This window comes from Amia ocellicauda, chromosome 7 (assembly GCF_036373705.1).
Source record: "Amia ocellicauda isolate fAmiCal2 chromosome 7, fAmiCal2.hap1, whole genome shotgun sequence".
NCBI lineage: Eukaryota > Metazoa > Chordata > Actinopteri > Amiiformes > Amiidae > Amia > Amia ocellicauda.
Genome location: NC_089856.1, coordinates 31,526,676 through 31,554,196, shown reverse-complemented (window position 1 = coordinate 31,554,196; position 27,521 = coordinate 31,526,676). Strand labels below are relative to the sequence as shown.

Below are 27,521 nucleotides of genomic sequence, written 5' to 3'. Positions count from 1 at the left end.
AATAATCATAATAATAAGTCAAATTGACAATAATTGTGTCACAGATGCACAAAGTATGTGAATAGCTGAACATCCATATCAAATCTGTGTTCCAGTAAAATAATGGATGCCACGAGGTGTCAACAAAGAGGTCTAGGTCAAAGAAGAAGAAGGCGCTTTGCTTTAATGGATAGCTGGTACCAGGGAAACAGGAAACCCACAATGCAGCAGTTCTACAGCTGTGCCAATCCACCAGTGCATGAACAATGTAAATAAAAAAAAACTACAAACAGGCTGGGGAATTTCCCAGAAACCTTGACAGTTAACTTAACTGGTATTGTTACTTTCTTAGACCAGACTGATATGTGAGGTAACTCTGTGACAAAGGCTGCAAATGGACAACATACAGTAGAAAAATACTAAAAGGAAACAAATCACCATTGTAAATCTTTATTTATTCAATATATATTGATGTATTTACATATTTCAAGATCAATGCCAAACAAAAATGAAAAAAGCAAGATGTGATATAACATATTTAAGGCTTCAAGATTTCCTTAAAAAAAAAAAAAAAAAAAACCTGAGTACTTCACGTGAGAGCAGGATGGCTAGAAGCCAATGTTGCCCCGCGCCAGGCAGTAGCCCAGTTTGTTCTGATTCCCGATGACGGACATGAGCCCCACGTACGTCTCGATGAGGATTGGCTGGTTCAGAACCAGGACCCCGTTGGCTTTTCCTGGGACCGGCTTCTTGGCATGAGCCTTCTGGGCAGCCTGAGTCAGCTGTTCTCTGAAGTTCTGCAGCTGAAGGAGAACAGCACCACAGTCTCAGTTTAAAGGAGCACTGACAATAGGCAGGTCTGGGAGGAGGAAGTTTACACATTCGTCCAGACTTACTTTTGTTTCAGTGTTAACAACTTTAACACATTTTATTTTTTAATTAATCTTGTTCATAGTACGTAGTGTTGCATACGTTTTCTTATTTCTATTGTACAGGTGACATATCCATTTAGTGGATAAAGCTTGATTTTAGGAAAAACATTTGTCAAATACAATTTTCTTTATGGGAAAACAATAATATCCGTTAGGAACAACGGGAATCACTAACGGATAGAAAACTGACAGACATGCAAAACTTCCAGTGCAGTCAGAGCTATTTCAAGGATCTGGGATCTAAATTTATGACGACCGAGTCTGCATTCTCCAGGTTCCACTGTGATATATTACACGGCTGAAGAAGTTATACAATTCCTGTTTTTTTCTGCTACCCTAAAGATTAATTGGGTTCACCTGCTCTCTGAATCAATTAGGACAAGGAGATGAAAAAGTTTAACACATGGAGTAGACATTAAATATCAATAATATCTTTGAATGTCCTTCATATCTTTCTCGAATTATATAATTACTTAAATCATTATTTTATTAAACCAAATTTCTACTTCCTTATTGGCTGAATCAAGCATTAGATAAAGTTACAATAAATGTTATGACCAGATAACAAGTCCCAAAACCTCTCATCCATTCCTTCACTCTATATCGTGTTTTCAATTAATTAAAAAAATGAAAGCGATCAAAGGCACATTTAAAATGCACATCCAATACTGAAGTGTACCGAAAACCCCCATTTCACCTTTAAATGAGCGTGGAATTTTGGGAATGTTCTCAGGAGGGAGGACACCAGCACAACATGACCTGTAAGATTATCTGGGAGGTCACCTCATAGTAATTATACACGTCAGCAGTCTAATGGTCTAATGCCAGTAATGGCCAAAACACAGAAAACCTATAAAACATCCCAGAAGTGTTAAGAAAACAGCAGATTTCTGCTCCATTAGCTAAACTGCAAGACTACTAACTGACTGAATAATTATAAGTACTGTATAACCACTCTATTATTGATAAAATATTAAATAAAAATAGAACAATGCTACTGATACATTATAGAGGAAAAGTACAACAATGGATCTCTAATACAGATCTTTTCATTTTATTCTCAGCTTGCAATGTTATTATTATTATTTTTTACCAATGAAAGATCTTTAGTAGCTTTTTAACTATTTATTTACTGACTAGCCTATCTATTTTCTAATGCTGCTTTTGCAAGTTTAATTCTCTATAAAGAACATTGTGCAACAGCAGCCCAACCCTATACACCAGAGCTGAGATTTTTCAGAGGAAACCTTTCACTAAATAAGCTGCTTGCTCTATAAGGTTGAACATACTTTGTTTAATCAATTGTACTTGTTCTCCAGAGAGCTAGGGAGAGGCTGCATAACTCACTTCCTGTTTATATTGCTAATTCCTAAATGACAGAGTTTCACTACAGACGCACACACACACACACCAAATTCCACGAAGAACCAGTCATCACAGCCTACGGCTACCTGTCTGACCAAACACACACTTCACCCGATGCACATATCTGTCAACATCAAACCCAAAAGACAGATGAGCCACAGGCTGTTGAAATTCACATTTATCACTAATCCCCAATGCAAATTGAAAATGTAGATGCATACAGAATGCAAAAATGAGAAACAGCTACAGAGAAAGAATAATAAATAATCATACACTTCTAAAGCATCCACTGTACGTCTCCAGTGTTATAGAAAATAGATTGTCATCTGCCAATATTTCCCAACAGTAGCAAATGACAATAGATGAAATGTGGGTTTAATCCACAGTTTTATGGTTTATTCCCAGACTTTGATGTAATTGATTCTGAAATGCCTGTTCAGCAATTGCACTTGTAATTGTAAAACATAGCTGGAAGTATACAGAGTAGCAGAGCAGGTGATATTGTGCTGCATTTGAATGAGTCATGTTTTCAAACTACTGACATGCTTTTCATTAAAGCTGAAAGCCTACAATAAGGCCTCAATGGAGCAGCATTCAATACAAAAAGAACCATTATATGAAGTCAATAAATGAATACTGGTTTATTAGCATATTCCTCTTAATAATCCCACACTCAAGTAGGCATAATGACATTTCGAACAAAAGAGTAGCAGACAATCTTCTGAAGCACCAGCTTTGATTAATAAGATAGGCTCTTCATTGCATTACATTTCAGACTAATAAACTAGGGCCATGCTCTCAGTCAACCTTCAAGAGGATCCACCTAATAGAGCAGAGATGACTATTTCACCTGGGCTCACCGGCTGAGCCTGCACACCTACCTCACATAAAGTGGCAAACCTCTTGCTGGCATCCTTCACGGGATGATAGGTGAAAGTACAGTAGGGGTAGTCAGTGCTGAAGGGGTTCCATCGAGATATGAAGGAAGGCTCCCTCAGCCGGTCCCAGTATACACGCATTCCTTCTCCTTCTCTCCTGCACAGGGTGAAAGGACAAGAACATTGTCGGTTGCAGGGGAAAAAAAAAGAAAAACTAGATGTTTACTGATGAGTTCCTACTTGTCTTCAATTCCGTTCTTTTCCCAATTATTTCAGGTTACTATTACTTCCCAAATCTCATTCCACACCTCTCAAAGGGAATGCAAATTGGCTTGCTATTCTACAAATTCACAAAAGAAGAGATTTTAAAATAAGAATGCTAGGAATGTGGTTCACTGGTTGATAAATTTCCAACAGACAGCACATTTTTTCTTACCCAATTTTTTGTTTTGTTTTGAACTCTGAGCCTCAAGGACCACAGTAGTGATATGATTATTTCCAAGTCTTACTGAAAAACATATTATTATTTTGCTGCTTAAGCTAATTTTGAGTGCTTGAACAAAAAAAAGATAAACTTCTGATTTTCTCCTGTTTTCTTGTGATGGGTTCAATAGCTAGGGAACCCAGCTCAGGTAATCACACATTGATCATATTATGGCAAGTGAGAAGTTATTATGCAATAAGCAGTCATACACTTGATTAATATTAATTTTGAAAGTAGTGATTCAAAAAGTGAACTTTAACCAAAATAACTGAGTTATTCTCTGAATTCTCACTTTCTAAACACAACCACCAAGATACACAAGCAATGCATCTTTAGTCCCCTCAGGGCGACAAAGTCAAAGGTTCAAATCTTGAATGATTTAGTTAAATCATATCCCTCCCTCTAACACAACCCCCACCACACCCAGTCCTATAGAGCCAAATTCCAGAGAAGTGGACATTTTACGCAGTCTAAACATGCTCAACATTAGTAAATTTGCATTTCAAGATTCAGACATTTCAGGTGGTTCTTACAGTGACTCCACTGGATTCTGTTTACTGTTTTCTGCTTCTAAACTGTCCAATGAAATGAATAACATTGTATTAAAAGATTAGTCAAGTAAAGAAGAGCTCAATGGCTTTAAGTCAGAGAGTTTTATGCAGAGGTCTGATGATCTCTTCAAAAGTCTGGATTCTTCCCAAACTCCTGCTGTCCTAACTCAGACCAACACTTCCCTCAGTATTACTTCATTGGATTGCAATGCTTATCTGTTCCAGTGTTATCTCTGAAAAGTGCCTCCATTCCACAGATATCTATCTCACAACTGAGCTTGTGAACTCAATAACCACACCCCACATCTCCGCTAAAACCAAATCTGCAAATGAGGTCATGTGTGCTAGAGAAGGCTTCCTTAAAGTCAAAACTGCTACAAAAAGTCTAGGAGGTGTCACATGCACTTGGCCACAGTTTTAGTGTCTTATATAAGCCTATTTCATAAGAATTCCAGAGAAAATAAATTACTGCAAAATGCATATATAATAAATACAAAATTAAACTGTCTTGCAATGTTCCAGCTAAGACACCAAACAGATCACTGTCAAGCCAAGTTTGTTACTTCAGTGTGGAAAAAAATGCTTTACTACCATGCATTGAAATAAACTAACAATAAGAATATTGATAACAATTTGAATAAAGTAAAAAGCATACAAATAAACCGAAACATAATCAAACAAACAGGCAAGAAATGATCTGGATGTTGATCAGATATTATTAAAGGAACACTACAGAATTCAAGACCATTTTCATTCTTTAGAAAATGTTCATCACTATTATTTTAGCATATCATAAATATATTAATACATGCAAAAACGCTCTACTTTCCTCCTCAGTATTCTTGTAAAGGGCTTAATGAGAAGCAAATGAGTGCACAAACCTGAAACAAGATTAGTGGAAAAAAAAATACCTTAAAAAAACACATAAGAACAAACATCACCAATAATTTAATCTTCCACCCGATCTTTGCAATTCTACATGCATCAAAGCGCCTAGTAGAAGAATTACTATGCAATCGGGGTGAGTTGGGGCCGCTCCTATAGCTCCTGGAAACAAAGGCTTATGCATTGAGCCTTCACGATATAGCCCCCCATTGTAGTGTATGAAACAACTACCGCAGGTCCCCGCTAGTTGCATACAAACAATGCTTTAGCCTACGCTTTCCCAGCCCCCCAGAAGCTGGCATTCACTTGCTTCAGCCATACATTTCCCAGCTTCCAGGTGCCACACATGGCATGTTTTAGCCCATGGGCTCCACGCTCACAGAAGCTGCTATTCACTTGCCTATTCAATTAGCCTTATTCTCTCAGCTCCGTGTGTTACAGCTCTCCATTAGTCGCCTTTCATTTGAGCCCATCGAGGGGCAAATTGATTGGCTACATTTTAAACATGTTGTCTTCAAGTAGCCTTTATTTATATATTTCTGTATTTATTTCTTTATGTATATGTAGTGTATTTAAGACAACGTAACAGAATGAGGACAGGTTCATGTAGCCTGTATTGCGCTCTTTATGGAAGCTTTGCGCCGCCTCCAGAAGCCGCAATACACCTGCTTCAGCCTTACATCTCACAGCTTCCAGGCTAAAGCAAGGGAAGAGCAGCTTCTGTGAGCGTGGAGCCCATGGGCTAAAACATGCCATGTGTGGCACCTGGAAGCTGGGAAATGTATGGCTGAAGCAAGTGAATGCCAGCTTCTGGGGGGCTGGGAAAGCGTAGGCTAAAGCATTGTTTGTATGCAACTAGCGGGGACCTGCGGTAGTTGTTTCATACACTACAATGGGGGGCTATATCGTGAAGGCTCAATGCATAAGCCTTTGTTTCCAGGAGCTATAGTAGCGGCCCCCACTCGCCCCGAGTGCATAATAAATTCTTCTACTAGGCGCTTCGATGCATGTAGAATCGCAAAGGATTGGATGAATCTTCATTATCACCCAGCCAGAACTGCAACTTTCAAAAGATGGCTTCTGCATTAATTACAATAACTTAATTAAAATGTTTCACCAAAGCACTTGAAAACGAATACTCAGTCTCTTGTACTGAAGTACCTGTAATACAAGAGCCAACAACTGTTCAAAATTGCTTTGGGCAATATTCATTAATGGAATGGGAAATTTAATAAGGCATGAACCAATAACAAAACTGGAGCCCTTTTGGATTTGTTTTGTTTTTTCTGTCTTCTTAAGAATGCTGTGTCTGGCTTTGTATTATATGAAGCACTGACAAATACTCAGCCCCCTGTTAAGATCAGGTAAGTCATACACAGGCTACAATAATATTGGACTGCTCGTCTACAGACAGTAACAGTGTGGGAATGTTATTAATGGTGAAATAGTATCATTACAGAGTTAGTTTCTGGTGTCAAAAATAATGTTATCTACCATCACTGAGCTGTTATTGATTTGGAAACTTTAAGAAAGGTATTAAAACCAACTAAATTTGTCATTTACTTGACATGGGAGTAGGTAAGAGAAAGAGAAAGAACAGAAAGGTATTGTTTGACAGTTTGAAAAAGTATTTGAATATGCCCCTTTTGGAGTAAGACAAATGACAAGGTCATAAATAAAAAAAGCAGAGTTCACCACATAGCAAGCCATGGATTTCAATAGCTCTTATCTCTTTCTCTGACTTACTAGATGACGCACCCAGTTGCTCAAAAAAATATGGTAATTGTAGCTCCAGGTAACAACTGCAAGTAAAGTGAACAGTGGAAAAATGAGAAGGACTTTATTGGCTCTTCACAAGAAAGGAACTAATTGGATTGCAGGTTAAGTCATGCAAACAGTAATTCTTAGTTTGCAATCCAGAAACAATTAATCAATCTTGCCTGGGGACCAAATAAGATCATTTCTTTATTGTTCATGCAGCTTTTTACTCAATTAGAGAGATTATTGTCCGGGGGGTTCACTTAGAAATGGCACTGATCTTAAAGAATGTATAATCCTGTCCCATGCATTCATACATACATAATACTACTTATTACTCCCAAGTACTTTTCAAATTAGTTTATTACAAAGAGCTTTGTAAAATGAAATAACTAAGCATTCGTGCAGAAAAAGGTTACTATTGACGAATACATCATGGTGTGTTACTGAAACAAGCAAAGAAAAGAGCACGAATCTACACTAAAATTAGCATTGTTACTGACTAGTCTAGAATTAACAGTGCCATCCATATTGGCTCACATCAATTGCCTTAACATCAGAACAACTTGTCCAGTCAGCCACAGGGTAGACTGTGATATATAACTATTGTCTATTTCCTTTCCATGTGAAAAATAAGAAAGTGAAAAGCAAGCCCAGATCAATGATAGATGTCATTTGGACATCGGAAGTTGAATAGCCCAGCAGAAATTGATCTTCTCCTAATCCCTGTAGGTCTATTTGTAAAACAGCAATCGTCCAAGTTCACCATGTGACAAAGGCCGAGGTAAGAAGGACTCTTAGTGAAGAGGGCAACTGCTGAGTGTTTACAATAAAGTGGAGGCACAAAGTGATACACAAATTGAGTTATTATGTATCAGGGAAACACATAATAATTTCCAAACACATTCAAACAAAAAACTGGCATTTAAAGTAAAGTGTAAAATGGCAATGCTTCTTTTTCTTCAGGTGAAATCTCCCCTGAAGATCTGTGCAGAATGTCTTCAGGTATGATAATGATATATACATTTGGTTTTTAAATTAGTGACGCAATATTGTTTTCAGTCAGGCAATTTAAGCTAAAACAGATACTTAAATTATGTTTAGGCTTGGCTATGTCTCTATCTTAATAAATAAACATTCCAAAACCCTGAAATTTGATCATTGTCCAAATAAACACTAAGGGAAGAGCTGGGCTTGCTGTTTAAGCACTGTTTTTGAAAATACACAGAATTGTACAAAATATCATATAATTTACTTCAGCAGCTGAGTGGGATATAACGAAAACCTTAAGTTATTTTATATTTTACATTTAGATAAGTTACTTGACCTGTTTAGAATAAAGAATGTCATACTGGCATCACACACCAACATACACAATTATTTGCATTTATTTGATTTATATTGGAAAAGGATGCACATCTAGAAAGATTTAGTGCTTTAATGGCTTTGTGGTATGTAATGATTAGTTACGATGCATTGGGCTTTGTTTTCCCCTGAAATGCACTAAAATGTTTAAGTTTAGAGAAGACTCGAAGGTTATCAAGCTGTTTTGTGACAACCAAGTTAGTCTGCTGCACCTTGAACATGGTGCAAACAACAGAAAGTCCTGCCAAGCTAAATACAACACCCTGGGCTACGAAATAGTTGCTAGTTATACATCACAAACTCAGGGATGGGCGTAATTTATAAGGCAGTGATTTCCAAAACAGCTTGCACAATGTCATTCAAAGAGACAATGATTGTGTTGAGAAAAGAAGAAAGGGACCCCATTGAGAAACACACACAAAAAATAAGCTGCAGATATATGGAGTTCTTAAAATTATTCAATTTCAGTTGAGGGGGGGATGGATAAGTAAGGGGGAGGGTTTGGTATACACTTCCTTTTGTCTGAACGCCCAGCAATTTTCATTGTATCAAAAACCACAAAATTCCTCAAGTAAGCTATCACTGTGAGCAGACCAGCCCAGACAGGCAAAGCAGCCCAGCTCTCTATACCCAAACATCTTGTTAGCACTAATCATGCTTAGAGAACTAATGTTTGGACTTTCACTACTCACACCCTTAAAAAGAAAGAGGGAGAGAAGGAGAGGCAGAGAGGAGAGAAGAAGAGAGTTAGAAAAAGGGAAAGAACAGAACCTATGCACCTAAGAATCCGACCCAGATGTGGGAATCTATTACAGATAATGTCAATAGTGAAGGCCACCTTCAAATACAAACACACAGCCAAAAAAAAAAAAAGCATACACTCACACACAAACACACTTCTTCATTTACGCTTTGAGAGCCCAAACAGAAATTCTTTTACCGCCCTGCACACTGTGAAAACGTAAGTCAACACACAAGATAAATATCAGAGCAGACTTCAGCTGCCATGGCGAATGTCCCACATTGTCTGTGAGCCAATAAACAAATCTCCTGATTGCTCAATAGCATTCTATAACAACAGCCTGCTAACACCCCTCTTTTCTCCTCAGCATTTTCTAGCTTCATCCCTTGAGGTAATGACCTTGCAATCTATGGAGTAATAGTCTTCATTAAAGGAAAAAATAATGTAAGACTGAATGCAGCTGCCAGGTGTGGTCAGGTTGTATTTTTTGGTTCCTGCTCCCACACCTTAGGGTATGAACGAACCATTACAGGGTGTGCAAAATTAATAAAGAATAAGCACGGCTATTGTCTTTCGGAAAGTGCGTCACGGTTGATGAAGGAGCTTGCAGCACTTCTGAAAATGCACAGCTGTAATAAAGAAAGCACATGCACACAGAGACGCAACTCTTCACAAGCTAGCTGTCTTATCAGGACTGATAACTATAATTTGGCCTACACCACCGATGCTCAATTTGTCATCTTTATCATGGGCCTCATACCATCCTAATGTTCTGTAAAACGGGGAGGAAAAAAAACTTCAAACAACTTTCCTTCGTGGTTCAGCAGAGTCGCTCTTATCAGTTACTGGCTCTGATGGCTTTAGTAACAGACAAGGGCTTACAAAGAAAGGCTTTCCATTGTCAAACTATCTATCAGCTACTGATTAATGCCCTGACATCCATTAGAAACAATATCCACTCAGGAGGAATTTAAAAGAAGTCCCGCTGATTTCAATGCAGTGCAACGTCAAGAAAAATAAAATTAAAAAAAAGAATTGCATTTCTCGCTTATTAATCTTTTGTTTATGCTCTATAGATACTTTATAAATAAAGTATGAAAATGCTAACTAGGGAAACATATCTTTGTGTGTCCAAAAGAAAAAGGTAAATTCTGCAGAAGATAAAACAAATATTAGATGTTTTATTTTTATTTTTTTTCTTTAATAGATGAGGTGGTTAGACCATGATCTCTGCCAGTATGCTCAGTAGCCCACATTCTTCAAGCTTGTGCCTGTGGCTACAAACCTCCAGCAGCTACAATGCGCTGCTCCCTCCTCTGGAAAACAGGTGTGTGAGGTGAATCACAGCTTTTATCAGCATGCAGGCCCTGCTTTTTCCCCTACCTTGGTTTACGGTCTTCTTGAAAAAGCTGTTTCTACGGCAAATCACTCACCAGACAACAGGTGCTGCGAGTTTGTCTCAGAACCCTCAGGTGTGGAAGGAAGGGGATTGATATCAACATTCTAGAAGCAAAGTTTTTATTTTATTTTCAAATATTGCAAACGCGGAATTACTTTTTGTTTGCAGAGGGATTTAAACCTGTGTGTTTAACAGGCCTTAAGAAGCACTCTTACTTTATATTCATTAAACAAGTTTGACAGATGTTTACGAACAAAAAATTAATAATACAAAATACTGCACGGAAGCTAATATGAATGCAGTGCACAGACATGGCTGAGGAAATAGCTCTGCAGTCTTCATAGCTGCAAAACTGTATCTGTTGTAAGGACAGGCAACAGCACCTCCTGCTGTTAAACATAGGCTACTTCCTCTACTGGCATATATAAAAGCGACAGTACGTTCTAGCCTTGTGAAAGTACCATTAAAAGGTATAATGCTTTTGACGGTTCTCATGGGGAAAACTAAGATTACAAAGGAACAATCAAACACAATTCCAATATTTATCCCTAGATGTTTTGTGTGGCCTGAAAAGATATAGACCCAAATAACAAATAGATTGAATTCAGCACAGTTTGGACCTCAATACTTAAAGGCAACACCACCATTGACATGCAATGAATTTAAGATTGTAAAGCTTGTACTTATTGTAGACATATCACATTAAACAAAAAACAAATGAATTACTAAATGCATCATGGAAAAATTCAATTGTGTAAAATAAATAAATAGATACATAAAATAATAATCATATGGAAAATATTAGTTTCGAATTACAGAGACTTGGTGACGATTCCTTCTGTTAGGAATTCTAAAGATAAATGTATTTTCTCTTAAGTATATGGCTAGCAATTATCTACCGCAAGGATGATGTATAGGATAACTACATTTTAGTCACAGACAAGTCAAACAACTGAGGAGTCACAGATAGGGAGGAGGGGCATTGCAAATACAGTTTGTCAGATCTGCTTTAAAATCACACTAAGGAGGATTTAAACTATTTGTTAACTGTATATATATCTTAAATGCAGATTGGGAAGGACCTTTGAACCTACAGAGCTTAAGGATTTAGTGTTGCCTTACTAAATGTACCGTTACACATTAGTGTTAAAGAGTGACAGGGGTGTTTCTTGGGGTAGGGGCATACATTTTAAAATTGACACGACTTACACATTGAAAATGTAATTTTAATAGTTTACTGGGTAGCACAGTTATTACTTTGTCTAGACAGTTTAAACAAAAACAACAAACTTTCCAAATATATAAACTCTATCCATCAAGCCACAGGACAAATAGTAGACATGAGCCAAGAGAAATGCCAAAAGAATGGGATTGTAAATTGAATTGTCATTTCTGAATTATACAGACACAAAACATTCTCTTCTCTAAAAGGAGAAAGGAATCTGGAATTTGTAGAAGTCTTCTTTTTGTGTATTGTTTAAAAACACTTATTTGACATGTATGCAGTGCATGTGAAAAAGAAAGTCAAACAAGTTAGCACATTTATTTTAAAAGGAAAACCTGTCTAGATTATATCAGACAAAATATCAAGGTTAAACGTCATGCTTGTAACACCCATTAAAGAAAACCAACCACTAAAACAGTTTATCTGCATTATTACTATACACCAGTATTTCTTTTTTCAGAGGTGTGAATTGAAATGCTTTCTTACGGTGGACACACCCCACCAAAACACTGCTACAGTTGGAATCAGGACATTATTCCCAAGTCATATGCTGGCATGAAGAAAACAATTCTTCATTTTAATATCATTTGAACTCAGGTCAAATTGTTCCTTACTTAATACATGTTACTTATCTAATTGTACATGTGGGGAGAGAGGGCAGTGGGATATTGCCAAGCTTTTACAAGCTTCCTCCATTCATTCTAATGTGATTCTAGGGTCGGCTCAGGAGAAGAGAATAAATCCATTGAGTTTTCTGTTTTTTTGGACAATGTTAAAATAGCCAGCAGCACATTATTATCTTGGCTTGTCGACACCTGGAGTCTGCAAAATGCTGGGCAATCTCTAGAGTTATAAAGGTCCGTTTATCTTCCTGACAAATGTTTTTTTGTTACAGCCTGTGGTCACACAAGCTTCTTAACTACATTTGACTTGTCAAGCCTCTTTTTCTCAATTCAATCTGGCGCTTATAAATAAAGTGGAAAGGTCATCAAATATGAAAGTTTGGAAATTGATAATGCCTACAAAGTGAGAGCTGTCTCCCCAAGATCAGAAAACACCAGTCATGTCCCAATCTCTACCAAAAGAGACAATGACTGCTTGACTGCAGATGATACAACCACAATTGTTCTTTTGCCTTTGAAAAGTAAAGGTTACAAGCTCACATTAACTGTGATCCGAGTCACAACAGTACATCATGGCATGATTGACATATTACGTGACATATATTACATGAAAGAATTATGTATATTTCAATTGGTGAGGTGGTAGAAATTAACATTTTTTAAATATGTTCCACAAAAGAAGCAATACAGGATTCTGTGAGGTTCGTTCTCATAAATAACATGACCATTGTTGGTAACCAACATTGTCATTGAACAAAAATTGAAAATGCTAAAAAGATAATTGTTTATCTCAATTTAAATGCAATTGAAAGATCATTAAATAGAACAGTGAAATTCTACATCAATATTATAAGCTAGCTTGAATAGGGTCACCTAATGCAAGTATCAATATTTGTGCAGAAAATCCACCTCCACCCCATCTCCTGACACTCTGTATGTACACACCTTGTCAGATGCAAATTACTGTGTAATTGTTCACATGGCAAATATCAAAAGCAAACTCACAACAACAAAAAACCCAAACAACAGCAGCAACCTCAAAATTAAACCAGTAATTATAAACTAGCCGTTTCAGTTTGTAATAGCAGCAGTCTTTGTTAGTAGAATTGTGGATAGAAAGACCTCTCACACCATTCCAGAGACAGTGACAAAAGGAAGTCAAGGTGGAGCTGCAAATTAATGTATGAACTCTTCTCACCTGAAAAACCCTCTAATGACTTTCAGGTCTAATTGCAGGAGCTGCCAAAAGACAGTCCAAAACAGTCATGAGCTGCGTTAGGAAGGAGGAAATCCAAATGGGCACTGAAGAGTCAATTAATTGACAATAATAATTCATCGTTTTCAGGAGGTCAACCAGGCATCAACAACTGCTGCTGTCGAGTCACATAAATAAGAGCCTTGAACTGAGAATCGCTGTATACAAAGCCTGTTACCTTAATCACTGCACCGTGTATTCTTCTATTGATGCCTGCATGCCTAATGCTATTGTTTGATTTTCCTTTGTCAAAAAGCTGGTAAGACAGTTCAAAATAAATACAGGTTATAAAATGTTAATGCATCAGACCGTCACCAATCAGGTCCTAATTAATAATAAGCCGTTTGGCCAAATATCTTTCTTAGCTGCCTGGAGTAACATGGACACCAGGTGGCCAAGGAACTGCAGTGACTAAAAAGCAGGAGGTTTCACTGCAGGACTCAGCGTGACTCTGTTATGAAGACAGCTGAACCTGTACTAAACAAAATATCGCACTTGGGAAAGAAGACAGTTATTAGGTTAATATTTGGACTACTTAAATGTGACACAGATAAAATGTGGTCATGGAGCATGTTTGTCAGCTCTAGTGGGATGTGGTTTGAGAGGCTTTATCATCACACCATGGCTTTTAAGAATAGGACTGGCTATCTGACACATTTCTGAGGGCATATGGAATATAGTTACATTCATGTTTATTTTCTAATATACTATTTTCTCATGACAGACCCTCAAACATTCATGTTTTTAAACCTCTAAATTATTACATTTTTATGTCAAGGATTAAAATACCCACCCTATTTTTATCCCTGACTGTAGCCAGAACCAGAACTCCAACAGCAGAATCTGGAGTTACGCCCAATTCGCAAAGACATATACTACATGGACAAAAGTATGTGGACAATCCTTCTAATAGCGGATTTGGCTATTTAAGCCACACCCATTGCTGACAGGTGTATAAAATCTAGCACACAGTCATGCAATCTCCATAGACAAACAAACATTGGCAACAGAATGGCCTGTATTGAAGAGTTCAGTGAGTTTCAACGTGGCACTGTCATAGGATGCCACCTCTCCAACTAGTCAGTTCTTAAAATTTCTGCCCTTCTAGAGCTGCCCCGGTCAACTGTAAGTGCTGTTATTGTGAAGTGGAAATGTCTAGGAGCAAGAACAGCTCAGCTGCAAAGTGGTAGGCCACACAAGCTCACAGAACTAGACTGCTGAGTTCTGAAGCGCGCAAAAATTGCATGTCCTCGGTTGCAACAATCAGTGCCGAGTTCTAAACTGCCTCTGGAAGCAGCGTCAGCACAAGAACTGTTAGTCGGGAGCTTCATGAAATGGGTTTCCATGGCCAAGCAGCTGCACACAAGCCTAAGATTACCATGGGCAATGCCAAGTGTCGGCTGGAGGGGTGTAAAGCTCGCTGCCATTGGACTCTGTAGCAGTGGAAACACGTTCACTGGAGTGATGAATCACGCTTCACCATCTGGCAGTTTGACGGAAGAATCTGGGTTTGGTGGATACCAGGAGAACGCTACCTGCCCAAATGCAGTGACAACTGTAAAATTTAGTGTAGGAGGAATAATGGTCTGGGTCTGATTTTCATGGGTTGGGCTAAGCCCCTTAGTTCCACTGATGGGAAATCTTAATACTACAGCATACAGTGACATTCTAGATTATTTTGCACTTCCACCTTTGTGGCAACAAAGGCCATTTCCTGTTTCAGTATGACAATGCCCCCGTTGCACAAAGCCAGGTCCATACAGAAATGGTTTGTCATTATCGGTGTGGAAGAACTTGACTGAGCCCTGACCTCAACCCCACTGAACACATTTGGGATGAATTGGAACGCTGACTGTGAGCTGGGCCTAATCGCCCAACATCAGTGCTCACTAATGCTCTTCTGGAAGCAAAACCTGTTCCAACGTCTAGTGGAAAGCCTTCCCAGAAGAGTGGAGGCTGTTATAGCAGCAAGGGGGGACCAACTCCATATTAATGCCCATGATTTTGGAATGAGATGTTTGACGAGCAGGTGTCCACATACTTTTGGCCATGTAGTGTACATGTATCCTAGTTAATCAAGCAGAAACACAACCCTAACCCTAGTGGAAAGTAAACCTAGCCCTAGCTCCACCCACAGACTAACACCAATCGTAAGCCTAAACTGAATTAAACTGCAAAATATATCTTCACTTTTCAAATTATAACTCAGAAACAACATAAATGTTAAGTGAAGTAATTTCTATTCTTAACTACTTTCGTACACTTAACCAATCTGAAATCTAGTTCAAACCTTCAGGTGAAACCAATTGTGTGAATCGTGAGTTGCAGTGAAGTAGGGAAAATATACAATTGTTTCAAAAGTGAAAAAAACATATTCTGTTTTCTACTTATATATGTTTTAAAAATATATAGTTCATTTACATATTTAAATTACCTGGGACACAATCTGGAAGCAGCATCTTAGTCACTCCATTCATAATTGACCTATAATTGTGGCAGGTAAAATCTCACGCATGTTCCAGATATGAACTTCACATCACGTTACATTTTATTAATCAATTTAGTTATACTTCATTTGGTGTCCCCCGAGCCAAGTTTAAACTTAAATTAATTCCTCATACTAATCAGTCACCCTACAGCCCAGCTGAGAAGTTATTTCAAGGACAGATCTTGATATCCTCTCATAGCATAATCCTCAAAACTTTTAATTCCTTTTTGCCAGCCTGTATTAGTGTAATTTAATTATCCCATGACCATCTCCCATGGTTAATCCTAAATTGTGTAGAAGACATCCATAAAGTTAATGTTTCATCAAGACAGAAATTACAGTAATTGACTATTTCAGTGTTAAACTAAGATAATATATAATTATTGATTAAAGCTAAATTGTGGAAAAAGTGCAGATGGTTCTCAGGTAAATTGATCATACAATTTTCTCCAAAAATATCAAACTACCTACATGGAACACATGACTCTGATTGAGGTGCGAATCACAAAATTACACACTTAATAGTGGTTTTCCTTTTTTGCCAGAGATTTCCTGTGTATATCTAATGTAAAGGTTTACCTCTCCAAGTAATGATTGGTGGGTGTGTCAAAGTTTTGATTTAATTAAAATCTAAATAGCATCCGTCATATTCATCCATTACTAAAGCCTCAATCAGCAGTTTCTATAATTACTTTGCAGATATTCTTCGAAAGGAATGGAGGACCCCTCCCTTGATTTTTTCTTAGGTCATTTGTCATAATCACAGTAGTTAAAACTGAATGAAAGACTACAGTTCATTTACAGCCCTAGAACAGAAGGACCATTCTTGTCAAAAGGGTTTATTGCCCCCAACTTCACTATTCTCTTTGAAGAAGGCGTGTGTCTTTTGTTACACTTTGATTTCCATAAGGTACCGTTTCCCAACAAAGGTGCTGTGGTACATTGGTGTGCCATCAGACATGAACAGGTGTGCCAGGGAATTTTTGAAGTCACACTCAATAAAACTAAAAATAGACAAGAAAAAAATAATAAACTTAATGTGCATTTAAATTAAACACGTTCCTGATAGAATATAACAAAGATTTATGTGAAGCAAAACCTATTACATCAATAGGTTACCTTAAACATACATACAGGGATATAAAAAACGCACAGAATGCTATGACACAATGTTGCAGTGCAGAAAAGGAGAGACTTTTTAACTATAAACCCCTTACATCCCATTTTAAAGCCAAACAGCCTAAACCTCAAACCAAGCTAACACCAACATTTCAAACCAGATCCATAGAAATCTACACCCAATTCAGTTGTATAAGTAGAACGCCAACCACAACCTTAATATCTTTGTGCTGCTGTGGTGGAGCGGGCCGGGGCACTTACATGATAAGAGACCTTGGAGGGAAGGAGAAGGCGCCGTGACAGACGCGGTCTATAAGGTTCAGAGGGATCCGTTGCACCTGCTCACACTTGAGCATCATGAAGTCGTATTTGCCGATGAGGAGAGAGTGGTCATTGATCAGGACGATGCGCTCCTTCTCGTTGTTCCAGTGATCCACTCTGCAATCCGAGAACAATACATTTCATGGTAATTAACCCAAAACAAAGTCTGTTACCAACATACACGATCAGCCATAACATTATGACCACTGACAGGTGAAGTGAATAACACTGATAATCTCATTATCATGGTACCTGTCAGTGGGTGGGATATATTAGGGAGCAAGTGAACATTTTGTACTCAAAGTTGATGTGTTAGAAGCAGGAAAAATGGGCAAGCGTAAGGATCTGAAGGACTTTGACGAGGGCCAAATTGTAATGGCTTGACAACTGGGTCAGAGCATCTCCAAAACTGCAGCTCTTGTGGGGTGTTCCCAGTCTGCAGTGGTCAGTGGTCCAAGGAAGGAAAAGCGGTGAACCTGCGACAGGGTCATGGGCGGCCAAGGCTCATTGATGCACGTGGGGAGCGAAGGCTGGCCCGTGTGGTCCGATCCAACAGACGAGCTACTGTAGCTCAAATTGCTGAATGGAGGAAGGTGGCCTGGTATGATGAATCATGAGTTCAAGGTGTTGACTTGGCCTCCAAATTTCCCAGATCTCAATCGAGCATCTGTGGAATGTGCTGGACAAACAAGTCCGATCCATGGAGGCCCCACCTCGCAACTTACAGGACTTAAAGGATCTGCTGCTAACGTGTTGGTGCCAGATACCACAGCACACCTTCAGAGGTCTAGTGGAGTCCATGCCTCGACGGGTCAGGGCTGTTTTGGCAGCAAAAGGGGGAGCTACACAATATTAGGCAGGTGGTCATAACGTTATGGCTGATCAGTGTACGTACAGGTTTATGGAAGCTTATACCAAGTAGAATCTTCTTTAATGTTATTAAGTATTTGAAATCCCAAGCCTCACTTTTTTTCCATACTTATTTCATTCTCTGTGAAGAAAAACCTGTTCACTTAATTATTGTATACTTTCATTGAATTGAGAGCAATTTTAACGCACAGATGAACCCATTTTTCACGGTGTCAGTTTCCATTCTTCCTTTCCAGCAGATGCATTTTTGGGGGATTTCCACTCATTCAGGAAGATACAAATCAAACTGTTTGTTATTAAACTCAGCTGACCTTCTCATTTTCTCCAAAAGCACAAACTTCATGAAGGCGTTGAAAGGGATTTATTCATGGATTTATTATTTTACTGCAGCTTTTCACACATTTTCACATCTCCCCATTAGAAGACTACAGTGCCAAGTTCTGACAATAAAATCAATACAAACAAATAAAGAAAAGGTTTAATTCTTTAAGCAGCTGGAAGTTAAATCCCAGTGAGTATTGTTATGCATTTGTAGAATCCAAAAAACACACCCTATTGCACAGCTTGAAGTAAAGGGATGTGCTGCAATTCAAGGGCCTCTGGCTCATAGTGCTAAGCCAAGCACAGGGACTGAGCAGCTCCACCTTCCCTCTACAGCATGACAGAGAACTCAAACCTTTTCTGACGCAGCCAAGAAAAATTCCAGAAACAAAGGCAGAGCAAGGTGGGGATGGTATCTAGACCACAAGTTAAAGTTTAAGAGTCCAAGTAATCCTTAGAGGGGTGTGCTTGCCTAACGATTGGCAGATTGTGATATTATAAAGCTTTTAAGCAATTTCTTGAGGTTGATTGTTTTGTTGTCAAAGCACATGAATTTGCTGGGGCTGCAGTGGTAACTTGGCAGCCTTTAGGCATTAAAGTTGTGTGTGTGTGTGTGTGTGTGTGTGTGTGTGTGTGTGTGTGTGTGTGTGTGGTTTTTTTTTTCTGTCACTTCAGCATGTCAAAACTGGAATTGTGAATCCTACCATTATTTAATAAGGTAAGTCTACAAAAGCTTAAAGATCACATTTTCAAAATATTCTTGCCTTAAGTAAACTTGAAACACTGAATAATTCAATTGGTAATGGCCAATAAGGTTTGTATAATAATTTTATATTGTTAGGACATAGATTATTAACAAGGCATCCCCTTAAATCAAATAAAAACAAATACTTAATTAGATCTCAGTTTGTTCAGTGTCTCTTGCGTAAATGTGTTTATCATAATACAAACATATGTGATTTTTTTTACTAACGTGGATTATTTTGGCACTAAGGTGTGACTTCCGTCCCAGTATGAACATTTGGCAGTGGACCCCTAACAGTCAGAATGTTCCATGCTGTCCAAAGCAAATTATACATATTGAAAGAGACATATTCCCCAATGTATTTCTAGACTGAATACATACAATGCATCACAATCAATGTTTAATTGTGGTTTTAAAAACCCCACACAAACCTTTTAATTGTATTTATGCCTTATGGCTAAAATCCACTAAGTGCAACACCTTTTATCAATTATGTTCATAATGTAAAAGTTTACAAATCGTAGAAAAAAACCTCTGGCAACCTTAACACAAAATGCACAACATTATCTCCAGTTCTCAGATGTGATTTCAACATAAAAGATTAATTCATTTGAACTGCGGCTAAAGCCTGAATGCAGAAGGCCTATGTTTGTAAAAATAACTAAAACATCCGTGTAAAATCAGTCTCCGCTTCCGTACACTCCACTGATGCACAGTCAAAGTGAAATAACAAATGTGCTGTAATGACAGCCTCATTGTGGCTATTAAACTAATTTGACCAATTTTACCAGCAGGCAGATATATTAATTGAGGCTTTGAAGTAGAACAATAACTTTTAGGGAGCTGTTTTTGGCCACAGAGAGACGGATGATGTCAGGTGACACAGGAGCTGTCCACATAAGTAAAAGTGAACGCCCACATCCCTTTTCAACACTTTCCAACTGATCTTTTACTAATTCCCTTGAGCCATTTATCTTTTAATTGATGCCATGAGGGCATTAATCTTGGCTTGCTTTATTTGTTTTTATACTCCCCATTCCTTTCACAGCTAATGAATGTTTTATGGATACTATTTAAGTCAGGGGGATCTTTTTTCATGGTGGAGCAACTTTTACACATTTACTCTAAAAAAGAGCTTGATTGCTACAAAGCCTTCAGGCAAATGTGGATACTTCACTAAGCATTCACAATAGATACAGACACAAAGCTGCACTACCTTTATCTTTACTAATATAACAAGTTAGCCCTGAACTTTCCTCTCTCCTCTTAGGTCACAAACCCACAACGTGTGCCCTGGACCTTCTCCCCACTCGCCTCCTCCAAGCGACCGCTCCTGATCTACTCTCCTCCCTCCTCAACTCCTCACTCCTCTCTGGTGGTTTCCCTTCTGCTTTTAAACAAGCTAAATCCAACCCCTGACCCTACCTCTCCTCAGAACTACCGCCGCGTCTCCCTACTCCGCTTTCTTTCAAAGACCCTCTGACTTCCTTTTGGCGATTATTTAAGATGCATCTTTTCAGACTGTACTTGTAATTTAGTCTTTCATTCTCCTGTAAGATTGCACTTCTACAACGTTGTGCCATACTCTTGTCTTTGCATTACTAGCACTTGTATTGTTTATTTTGATTTCCCCTATGCTCCCTCTCCCTTAGCTCTTAACTGTGACTTAACATCTTGTCTGCACTTATCAGCTTTTACAATCTAGGATGTAAGACCTTATATATTGTTTACTGTATCTCCTGTACACTTATGTAAATTCAGAATTTGTAAAATGTACTTTGCTTTGAACTGTACTGTATTATTGCACTTTGTATTGTATATTACTTATATATTACTTATTTTGTAAGTTGCCCAGGACAAGGGCGTCTACTAAGAACTAAATAATAATAATAATAATAATAATAATAATAACAATAATTGACAAAGACTGTGTTGGGGATTATCCTGCCTGAAAGTGTGAAGATAGAAGCTTCAGCAAAAAAAAAATACCTGGCTTTGAATATCCAAAAGTCACCTGGACACTTCTGAAGATTCAAGGCATCATCCAACATCCATACGGGCTGTAGTTAGGTCTAAAATAGCTTACCATGACTTAATGGCAGGATACAAAATCAATCCTAGGCGACTGATAAAGAACATTAGACTATTTACTATTTAACATGATACAGTGCATGAAGATATAGGGACCGTACTGCATGTCTGCTGTAAACGAATCCTTAAAAACAGCTGCACAACTGATGTCCTGGCATCAATCCCAAAGTGCACCACTGGGACTAGAAAGTGCACTATTGGAAGGTTGGTCTCCAATCATATTTCAAAAGAACTGCAGCAGTCATTAAGGCCAAGGGTGGGCCTAAATCCAATTAAATACATCAAGAACTGCTCTATTTTGTGCTTTTGTCTGGTATGCCAATGCATTTGGCAATATACTGTGTAATGTATTCTGTGTGACTTCTTTGTTGCTGTTTCAGCATTCGTCAAGCTAGTGATCTGTTCCAGTGAAAGAGTTTGTGATGAGGCATTGCCTCCAAGTGACATCCTCTTACTCCCAGCTCTTCACAGCATGATGTGCTGTTCAGCAAACTATGCTCATTAGATAGAGAAGAAGCCGAGTTTATTGCATCCTGTTCTCAAATTCATCACAATAAACATAGTGTTTCTTATACACGCCTCACCCTGAAGTTTCTCCTCTGTATATTATTGCACTAATCTGCTACCACTCACTACTCCAATCTAGCTGCTTTGACCCAGTCAATAAAAACTCTCCCTTATAGGCAGAAAACCTACGCCAAAGGCAGCCTTGCAAACGATGTATACAGATTCAATGTATCTGCATACAAAACAAACTATGTGCACTCTGTGTTCCAGGTAAAAATAGCCAAAGCAGCTCAGCATTTGATGCCATTGCTATGTTTTTAACATTTATTTTTAACCATCAAGGAAGAAAAACATCAACACACTCACTCTGCCAACAGCCATACACTCTGAACGGTGCCATCTTCTTCTTTGTCGACCAGTGACTGGATGTCTTCAATGGCTTGCTCAAAAGCACCAGGCTGGGGAGGGGCACAGATTCAACTGTTAGATTAAAATACTTCCCTTCAAAAAACATGTGCATTAGCTGACCAGATTGTATTTTACAACAAAACAGAAAGGGATTAAAATAAGCACTTTTTACACAATCAAACTATTAATCCACAATTTAGGTTTTCTGGCACCAACATCCTTTCAATATTGGTACAGCATTTCTACATATTATTGCTGTTAATATTGTGGTGGATGAAAATTAAAACTGGGAAACTTTGATTCAAGTTCCACAGTAAAGAGAAATAATAAATATAATGAATGCAATATATGCATTGTTAAACACTGATGACTAATATAATATTCTGATATAGTATATCATAAGTATATTTTGAAGCTTTTTGAAAGGCTAAAAAAAAACATTTAATATTAAAATGTATAGGTTTCCTTCTCATATTTCTGGTAACCCCAGAGGGCATTTAACATTACTGTATGGGATAGGTTTCTATATATCTAGTATTAGAGTTAAAAATGTAAGCTTCATTATAGCTTACAATGCCAATTGTAGGAGAAGTATGGCTAACCTAAGTTTCTTCTCTTTACGTATATTGAATATTTAAATTGCTGTCGTTTTAGGTCAGTCTTATTTTATGTAGCAATACATGGCTACTGAATTAGGTATCTTTCAAGCTTGCTGTAATATGTGCTAAATCAACTGACCACAATGTACTGTACATGACCATCTGCTGTCCTACAGTTTATTTATTTCCTCAAACATTTGCCTACACATACAAAGTTTCAAAAGTCACATAATGGTGGGGCACAATGGTTAAGTGTTTGGCTCTGTAGATAACACAATGTTTTCTTTTTAATACAGGGGCACTGTCAATTACATAGGCCTGAATTAATAATACAGAAGCTCTATAAAGGAGTTTTTATTCCCTGTCACTTGCTCACTGAGATATCAGACATATTAAGAATAGCTTTCATAAATGACGTATTATGAACAAAGGTCATTCTAAACCAACATATCTTCTAATATAATTGTGGTCCATGGCTTTCCTACAATACAAATAGTTTCAGAGCAGTCGCCATTCCAAATGGATACAAACAAACGTAATTCCAACACCAAACAGACTCGAGTGGGCACTTTACAAATGAAAGTGGCCGTCTCAAAAATGTTTCATTACATCCAATGGAGCTGATATCACTTCCAGATTAAATTAAGGCCAGCTTGCGTCATTTGGCATTCTCTGCCGTTGTGTTCTATAAATGTGGCCATAAATTTGTACTGCTCCTGCCGACAAAAGGGTGACACGTCAATAAATTGGGACACAGACCAATTAAGTTAGTAACACACAGCACTGCAGGAAATTCTCTCTTCTAATCTCATTCAACCCAATCATATTTATTACAGACAGGAAGTCCTAATGATTGGGTGTTTAATCTTGGACAGTTTTATTAGCGTTTCAAAGGAAACAATGTCTGGAACTTGTGGGTAAATAACTATACCCCCCAAGTAACAATAAATTCAGTTACCAAAAACAGGTTTCATATTCTGTGCTTGTCTGCCTGCATAAATAAACCAGGCAGTACGCCTGCATTTAAAATATAACGGAGACTAGCCAATGGCATCTAGTTTTAACTGACATGGACTACAAGTGAAGATGAGTGAGGCATCCAGAAGAGCATGGGTTTTGGGAGTGCGAATACATAAATCCTTGTCTGATCCCAGCAGGGAGCATCAAATTTAACTCTGCATTCCTATGTTAAAGGAAAGGGAACATTGCTTCAGCTTAATTTGCCTCACAGTCTAGTTTTGGATTCTCACTCACATGGAGTCTGCCTTCAGTGGGTATTAAAAACTACAGGTGAAACTACAAAACTGAAAGCAATCATAATGCGCATGCCCAAAAAACATGGCTTCTGGTGCAATCTAAACTCTGCACTTTCCCAGGTGAAACTTCAAAGCAATTCCAAATCATTTGAATTCAGAATTGTAAGACATATACATCCCTAAAAGAAGCACTACTAATAAGTTACGAAGAAAGATAAATGCAATCTTATCATTAAGTTACATTTATAAAAAATATACTGGTTTCCAAACTGACATTTCAGTAGTCACTGCTACGTAATAAGGAAATAATTAAACTTGTGATCTGTTTTTAATTGCATTACCCTGAGGACAAAAAATCTCCTCATCTTATACTGCTCCAACAGTTCCTTCTTGCTCTCTGGGTTCTGCCCAGTGCTGGGGTTTGGGCCAGCAGTCTTCAGCTGGTTCGATTCGCTCAGTCCTGGATCGAGTTTTTCGGTGGGCACTGCCTCTTGGGCTTCTTCGGCCAGCTCAACTGCTTTAAACGTACTCTCATCTCCCTCAGACATGGTGACCTAAAAGAGATTGCCTATAATTAATTAGTATGAAACCTAGAATCAGACTAAAGAAAGCAGTCAAAATTAATATGTTCTTCGTGGGCATGTGGGAAATGTAGGCCTTTATTTAGGACACATGAAAAACATATTCATTTCTATTAACAATTCCTACTTCATTTAAACTGCTAACATTTGTGAAAAAAAATCTGAAGGAAGAAATAACATGAGAATATGCTTTCTACTGCTGTATATAGTATTTAAAAGTTTGTAGGGAAGTAAAAAGCTGTTCGAAATTAAAAAAAAAAACACAGCATTAAAACTAATGCACAAAACCTATATTTATGTTTCTAAAAGGTGTATACTGAATTGCAAAAGGCTGAACAGAATTAAATAGATTACCTAATGGGAAATCTATATTAAAACCTATTAATAATATACAGTCATTTTGTTTAACACAACTATGCTGCATTTAATCATAGATGCATTATCCCCTTTTAGTGTATTATGATGATGATGATTGACAATAATCATGGTCATCATCATCATCATCATAATTGCATTGAAATTATTTTTGTAGTGAGGTTCCTTAATCTTAAAAAAAAAAAAAAAAACGAAGATGGAGATTCCTTTCATTTTCACATAACAGAGTGCAATTTTACAAGCATGAAGACAAACTATAATAAAAACGCTTTATTTAACTCTGCTACGACTTGGACTGCTGATACGTTTGAAAAGTTTAATAATTCACTCATTGCAAAACAGAAAAAAAAAAAACATCTCCATCGCAACCAATCGTTATGTGACGCCAACGAGGAAGCCCCGATTCTGCAACATTGTCTATTGATTAACACACGTTACAAACAAATAGAAACAAGCATACTTACCGAGAGAACAAATATATGTGTGTATATATATTGAAATAAAACCAAATAATTAATATCAGGGGGGAAAAAAAATCACAAAACACACAAAACAAAAAAATCCTGTTTAACTAGCAAGTGCAGTTCCACCACGTGATTTCCTTGTTTCATTTGTTACTGCGCCTCGTCCGTTTCACGCTTGGCAAAGGCGGCCTTCGTGTAGCGCAGATTCCCGCAGCTCTGCGCAGATCTGCAGAATCCCACCGATCCCATTGGCGGAGCCGCGCAGGACGGCGGCCAACTGCGCTACACGAACGCACCCAGTGTGTGCATTGAGGGAGGTGTAACGCGGAAACAAAATTTGGATATATGAAAACCTGTGTGGCAGCTGTAGGTGGTAGTTGCGCTGCTCACCAGTCTTGCTGGTTTATCTGTTTTGCTTTTAAATATAGCTATGCTCTTCCCTAGTGTTACTTACGTCTGTAAACTCCAGTGCCAGCTGTTTAAAATGTATTTACTTGCAAATTATGTGTTGTGTAATTGTGCTCTTGACCTTAAAATATTTTGTCATTTTCATTATTACTCAGTCAGGTATTAAGATTAATCAGCTTAGTATGTTATCAGACTTAACTGCCTCTGAAATATATATAATTTTTAGTAATAGTGCACCTCTAATAGATTGTCCTAGTGAATTCTCACAAGGATCATAAGCTGGTAAGAGCTGTGTCACAGGGCTGCAATTTGTGTATGGTGACCTACCTCTCAGTGTATGTTCCCAGTGTATATGTTAATAAAGGTTAACCAGGAGAGTTGTTTTCTCCCAGAGTAGCATTATCAACCGATCTCAATATGTTCTTCTCTGCCACTCAGCAATTTACAGATTCCACTGTAATAAATGGGTAAATGCGTTTGAAGTGTGGAATCTTGTCTTTGGTATACTTACTCTGAATCTATTGTATTTGAACTTTAGTCCTGAATATGGGAACATGTGCTATTAAATAGAAAATAACAGCATATGGCTCAAATAAAAGCTTTGCAATTTGTAGTGGTGCCTGTTTGTTTTGATATTGTATTATGCTTTGCTGATCAGGTGATGGCCTCATAGGCTGTATAATATTTTAATAAACACAATTTCAGTATTCTGTACTGAATAATGTAGTATGCCTGGATATGTGTTCCTCAAGGAATCCCCCAGACACAATATGAGCTTTAATAGATACTGCTAAACACCTGACAGCAATAAATAACAAGCGTTTGCCCTGAACAAATATTTTAAATGGCATTAAAACCGTATTCGAATCATTATCAATGAAGTTTTTGGATTCATTTGAATGAAAAGGCTTTTTCCGGGCCATTGTGTTACTTGTTACTACAATCAACTACAGTGAGGGAAAAAAGTATTTGATCCCCTGCTGATTTTGTACATTTGCCCACTGACAAAGAAATGATCAGTCTATAATTTTAATGGTAGGTGTATTTTAACACTGAGAGACAGAATAACAGCAAAGAAATCCAGAAAAACGCATTTCAAAAAAGTTATACATTGATTTGCATGTTAATGAGGGAAATAAGTATTTGATCCCCTATCAATCAGCAAGATTTCTGGCTCCCAGGTGTCTTTTATACAGGTAACGAGCTGAGATTAGGAGCACTCTCTTAAAGGGAGTGCTCCTAATCTCAGCTCGTTACCTGTATAAAAGACACCTGTCCACAGAAGCAATCAATCAATCAGATTCCAAACTCTCCACCATGGCCAAGACCAAAGAGCTGTCCAAGGATGTCAGGGACAAGACTGTAGACCTACACAAGGCTGGAATGGGCTACAAGACCATCGCCAAGCAGCTTGGTGAGAAGGTGACAACAGTTGGTGCGATTATTCGCAAATGGAAGAAACACAAAATAACTGTCAGTCTCCCTCGGTCTGGGGCTCCATGCAAGATCTCACCTCGTGGAGTTTCA

At 37.9% G+C, this 27,521-nt stretch overlaps 1 protein-coding gene across 2 annotated transcripts; it reads right to left on the bottom strand.

Moving 5' to 3' along the window:
• Positions 1–137: 137 nt before the first annotated feature.
• tprg1 (tumor protein p63 regulated 1) lies at positions 138–25,744 on the bottom strand. Of its 2 annotated transcripts, none has more exons than XM_066709187.1 (6): positions 25,587–25,744; positions 24,508–24,720; positions 22,270–22,361; positions 17,310–17,486; positions 3,158–3,311; positions 138–782 (listed from the first exon to the last, which is right to left on the bottom strand). In XM_066709187.1, the coding sequence occupies exons 2-6, from the start codon at positions 24,712–24,714 to the stop codon at positions 588–590; spliced, it is 825 nt and encodes a 274-aa protein (XP_066565284.1). In that variant the 5' UTR covers positions 24,715–24,720; positions 25,587–25,744; the 3' UTR covers positions 138–587. The 2 variants fall into 2 exon arrangements, with proteins under 2 accessions (XP_066565284.1, XP_066565285.1); XM_066709188.1 differs by having other exon boundaries at positions 24,508–24,734; positions 25,587–25,738.
• Between the last annotated feature and the right edge of the window lie 1,777 nt (positions 25,745–27,521).

Bases quoted from the DNA above. Each gene is read 5' to 3' on its own strand.
- tprg1 (XM_066709187.1), bottom strand. From the start codon at position 24,714: ATGTCTGAGGGAGATGAGAGTACGTTTAAAGCAGTTGAGCTGGCCGAA. The intron at 17,487-22,269 runs GTGAGTGTGTTG...CTCGGATTGCAG, and splicing joins AGTGTATGGCTGTTGGCAGA to AGTGGATCACTGGAACAACG. The intron at 3,312-17,309 runs GTAAGTGCCCCG...CACCCTGTGCAG, and splicing joins CCTCCAAGGTCTCTTATCAT to GAGAGAAGGAGAAGGAATGC.